Source organism: Coptis chinensis, chromosome 4 (genome assembly GCF_015680905.1).
Source record: "Coptis chinensis isolate HL-2020 chromosome 4, ASM1568090v1, whole genome shotgun sequence".
NCBI lineage: Eukaryota > Viridiplantae > Streptophyta > Magnoliopsida > Ranunculales > Ranunculaceae > Coptis > Coptis chinensis.
Window position 1 is genome coordinate 99,162,147 of NC_141459.1, and position 5,648 is coordinate 99,167,794.

The window sequence follows — 5,648 nt, forward strand, 5'->3', positions numbered from 1 at the left end:
TAAGGAATCAAATTACTACAACGACTAACATGTGTCACATATCTCATTCCATAGAGTTACACAACTCCAAAAAGATGTAGAAAAGGTGCTAAAGTGGAATGCATGAGATATGTGTACACAAAATGCAACAAAAATAAAAAACATGGGTTGCCTCCCACAAGCGCTACAGTTAACGTCTCTAGCAGACGAATGCTTCACACAACCGATTCTTGGATTAGCGCTATGTCAAGCTAAAGTAGACTAGGGGCTGAAATGATATACATGGAATCAATGTGAAGCGACTCTACAAGAGGACATAAACAAATCCTAAAAAGAAACGAAAAAATAATAAAACATAAATTATAATCAATCAGTCATGATAAACAAGATCAATAAGACTCACCTCTTCCACGTCCTGCCCGGCCAAACCGTCAAAGTATGGTTTCAAATGTTGACCATTTACCTTAAACACACGACCATTCGTAGGACCTTCTATCTCAACAGCACCATGAGGAAAAACAATTTTAACAATGAAAGGACCTGTCCACCTAGAATGTAACTTACTAGGAAAAAGATGCAACCGAGAATTATATAGCAAGACTTTTTTATTTGGCTCAAAGGACTTGCGAAGAATTGATTTATCATGAAAAATCTTAGTCCGTTCTTTGTAAATCATGGAATTTTCATATGCCTCATTTCTTAACTCAACTAACTCATTTAACTGAAGTTTACGTTGTGAACCTGCTGCCCTACGCATATCAAAGTTAAAAGTTTTAATGGCCCAAAAAGCACGATGTTCCAATTCTACAGGCAAATGACATGCATTTCCAAACGCAAGCCTATAAGGAGACATACCAATAGGAGTCTTATAAGCAATTTTATAAGCCCAAAGAGAATCATTAAGACATTGAGACCAATCCTTACGGTTAGGTCATACAGTCTTTTCTAAAATCCGCTTAATTTCCCTATTAGATACTTCAACTTGGTCACTAGTTTGAGGATGGTATGGGGTAGAAAGCTTATGAGTAATAGAGTACTTTTTCATTAAAGATTCAAATGCTCGGTGTGTAAAATGAGTATCATTATCACTTATAATCGCACGAGGAGTACCAAAACAAGAAAACATATTATATTTTAAAAAATTTACTACGACTTTATGATTGATCATTCATTTTACATGGCACCGCCTCAACCTACTTAGAAACATAGTCTACGACAACAAGAATATAAAGATACCCAAAGGAAGGAGGAAAAGGACCCATGAAATCTATACCCCACACATCAAAAAGTTCCATAACTAAAATAGGGGAAAGAGGCATCATGTTCTTATGGGAAATATTACCTGTACTCTGGTATCTATCACAACTCAAACAAAACTCATGTGCATCTCTAAAGAGAGTAGGCCAATAAAAACCACACTACAAAACCTTCACAGTCGTCTTTTTAGGACCAAAGTGACCACCACATGCATGGTCATGGCAAAAAGAAAGAATACTATGAAACTTAGTCTCAGGAACACATCTCCTAACAATCTGATATGGGCATGACTTAAACAAGTATGGATCATCCCAGAAAAAAGGGAGATTTTGGGTCGAGAGAAAGAAACATTATTGGACTTTCTCACGAAAATTTTGTTAGGCGCGCGCGTTCTACTATGCCTGGCCTAAGGCACGCACGCGCTTCACCGTATTTCAATAGGAATTCGATCGTTTCGGAAACAGTACAAAACATAAGTTTTTTAAGAAAAACTTAACCTAACCAAAACCAAGAAAAAGAGTGAGATTGAAAAGAGCATTCTTTGGGAGTGAATTGATAGCTCTTGTAATCTGTTACTTTGTGCATCTAGTAAAGCTTGGAACTCGCCGTGTGGACGTAGGCAAATTGCTGAACCACATTATATCCGTGTCTTGTGGTTGGTTCTCTTTTACATTAGTATCTTTACTTTATTTATATGCTTGTTAATTGATATTGAGAAGTGTTGGCCGGGATATAGTATTTGGAGGGTGTTGAAGTCTTGTCTAGGAATAAAAATCAATTCTTGTGTAGGGTTGATTTATTTGGAGTGGATAACAGTGATTTCGCTTTAAGTTATTCACAACTATGTTTTTGTACTATTTCCCGAAAAAGATCGAATTCTTTGTGAATACTGTGGAGCGCGTGTGCGCCTGTCATAGGCTTATTTAAGCGCGTGCGCGCCTGACAAAATTTTTGCGAGAAAAGTCCAGTACTATTTCTTTCGCTCAACCCAAAAATTTGGCTAAGTAAGAAAAAGCATAAACAACCTTTTTCTCCCTTTTTTCTCTAAAGTTATCAATAAAATTTTTGTTTTCCATTCTTTTGGTTTTTTTAGTTCTTCTGAATTCTCTATTTCTTTGACTTTTGTTTTCCATTCGTAGTCCTTTTTCCTTTTCGCAACTATCCTGTTTCTTTTCGGTTTCAATTCTTGTGGTTCCTCTCGAACAATTTCAGTTTCCACTCGTGTTGCACCATCTTCACCATTGTGCAGCACCATCTCCACCATCGAGAAGCACCACTTGTGCTCTAGTACCACCTCCACCACCGGATTGCAGCACCATCTTCTTCACCATTTATTGCAGCACCATCACCTACACCGTACCACCATCTTCAATCAATATGGACTTAACTATGTGCAGATACTATTTACGGGCTTAGGTATATTTCTATTATCATGATGAGTTTATAATAGAAATACACCCATATATATTAGTTGAGGTCCCCGCTTCAAACCCTAATTTTATTCTCATAATTTTCTCGATCATCCATTCGGAGGGAACGCCAGAATGGTTTTGGAGGTGGAAGACACAACATCCACTGCTGATCGTAGGATTTGTTTGGTCACCGCTAGTAATGGTTTAAGGTATGTCTTAGTTTAATTCGTTTTCTTCATTGATTGACATATGATTCTGAGTTATGGATTTCGAAAGGAGTCCTTACATCGCATGCCATTTCTCCATATCTCAGATTAGAGAGGCAGGGTACGGTGGTCAAGACAACCCAACAAGTCCGACGTGTACAAGTCTCACCTTAAACTAACACCAACATACTATAGTGGAACTCACCTCAAAGGCTCAAAGCCTCAAACTAGCACCAAAATAATTAGATCTAACACCAAGATACTACTGTGGAATTCACCTCAAACTCTCTTCAAATTAACACAAAGTTTTTTTAAATCTCACCTCAAACTAGAAATTAGGTTTTTATACGTAACACCACTTAAGATCCCAGCGGGGCTAGGGGCCAGTGATGGTGAATTTAAGGAGAACATTGGTACTAGTGATCGAGATCCATGAATCCATGGGGCGTGGGCCAAACAAGTTATATCACAGAAAATGCTTGGTTAGTACATAACGGAACATATAATGCCAAACTCAGATGTGAAGTTATGCATGATGAAGCTTCAGAGACTAGATCACTAGATTGCAGGTTGAGAGTGTGAAGGATAATGTCTAACTATTATTATTATTATTTTCGACAACCATGTCTAACTACTACACTATTGAAAATATACCTAAACCCTAGTCACATCATATTACTACAATATAGCCTTACATAACTACCTAATTACAACTATATCCTTGAGGTTCCGCGAGACCTTGAGAGGGTCTACCTATTGGTCGAGTTAGAAAAGGATCGGACTGGGTCGGGTTTGGTGCAAACCCAAGTACACGGCATAACTGCTTAGGGGTTGTGGAAGTTTCTGTGAGAAGGTTGTACCATATTGTAGAGTGATTTTTTGCTCCCAAATGATATTGCTCCAAGGTTTCCAAGGGGACTCTAGAGCCAACCACCTGTCCAACATAACTAGAAACCCAGCCTAGCAGTAACCGACTTTATTTCCAACTTCCTAATTTGTCCCTTACCTTATATCAAAATAAAAATGGAATTTCTCTTCATCTTCTCCACCTGAGTACGTGATTCCGCCATCGAAGTTAGTTTGGCTCTACCTTGTATTCATCAAGTTCTCTAATCTCTTTTGTTAGTCTCTTCGTTTGATGAACATTAAAATCTCATTACTTTGAAGACTACCACATAAACATTTCCATGTGAGATTTATATGGATTAGTTTCTTTGTATTTGTCTATATCATTGATTAAATCATAAATTCAAGAGGAAAATGCAGACTAACCAATATTTCACTTGATTTTTTTTTGTTGGTTATATATTAAACGCTCATTCACAACTAAAGTCAAACCTTGATTCAATTTGGTAATTGTGATATTGATATCATATATATTTTTACTAAATTAAAATTTGTAGTGTTTACTCAAAACAAAGTTGAACAATGGTGTTTCCTCCGAAAAGAATAAGGAGGAGGCTAGAAGCCCATCGCCGCATTTTTTTCTCTTTTCATTTTATATTTTATAGGGATAAAATTCAAAATAGGGATAAAATAGGAAGTCAATATTTTCGATGGTTTTTGGCTATCTGGCTTTCTTATTTTAGTGACAGGTGGTTGGCTCTAGAGTCCGCTTGGAGGCCTTGGAGCAATATCGCTGGGAGCAAAAAATCACTCCCATATTGTAGACATATGAATGCTTTAACCAACCAACAAACTCTTCAAGGAGGACGACCATGCATAGAATCAATATACCCATATCGATTTAGAACTTGTGAATATTGACACCATTAAAATAAATTGTGTTAGTAATCTCCTTCTTAATCCTGGCCCGTAATGATTGTGTTACGTGAATAAGTCCATGATCACTAAAATGCTAGATCAATCGAGCAGAAAAGCAATTCAGTTTTCCTAATCTACGTAACAATGTTGTACTGTTGTTCTTCTATTAGCAACAGATAATTCATCAGAAAAAGGTAACAATAAGATCCATAAAATACAGTTGCAACAAGAGATCTCTTGTAGCAAAAGAAACTCAGTAATAAGATGCCCCAAACCTCAGTAGCGCCATTGCCTCATTGGTTTCGCTATCAGTCCAAACCGCAAATCTGTCCTTCCACTTGTTCATATTTGTGAACTCACCAAACTACTCTCCAATCAAAGCCATAAAACTATATGGAAAACAAATGATTACAACCAGAACACAAATTGAAGAAATAACTTACTCCAAAACTAAAAGGATCAATACAAGTTGAGTGCTCACTGTTTCAAGCCAAAAGAAACCAAGGTTTCCCTTTGTCTCCTGGTACCATACCCCTTTATGCCATTAACACTGTAAAGGCGTGGTTTAACTTTCCTTTACACACACAATTGAATGTGAACTGGAATGGATTATTGAAAGGACCGAGTTTGTTTTGGGTGCGAACTGCCTACGTATCTTGCTCTCGGTTCTTAGGGGAGGCAAGAATCAGGTCTGGCGTAGTTCATTGGAGGGGTATTTATAGATGTTGAGAACGAATCCTCATCCACCACGTGTAAATGGCATCATAAACATGGGGTGGAGATTAGGAAAGCATGTGAGAACTGTCCTCATAGGTCTGCAATGATGATGTGGGTTAGCAGTCTGGACAAGTAGCTTGCGGCAGTGGTCAGTAGCTGGTGGCCAAGATTTGTGCATGTGCACCTTTATTCATGATTGCTTCTAGAAGGGGAAGCTGAGTCATCTCCTAGCCTGGTTCGCGTGCTAAGGCGACCTGTCTAGAGCGTTCTCCTGGCTCGTAGATGCGACCTGGCTTCATAGGTCGATGTGGTA

General features: G+C 38.0%; 1 protein-coding gene across 1 annotated transcript; it reads right to left on the reverse strand.

The window, feature by feature from the left end:
- Positions 1-349: 349 nt before the first annotated feature.
- LOC147506140 (uncharacterized) lies at positions 350-2,567 on the reverse strand. Its single transcript, XM_086605706.1, has 2 exons — positions 2,476-2,567; positions 350-728 (listed from the first exon to the last, which is right to left on the reverse strand). Exons 1-2 carry the CDS (start codon positions 2,565-2,567, stop codon positions 350-352), a joined length of 471 nt encoding a protein of 156 aa, XP_086461832.1.
- Positions 2,568-5,648: the final 3,081 nt, after the last annotated feature.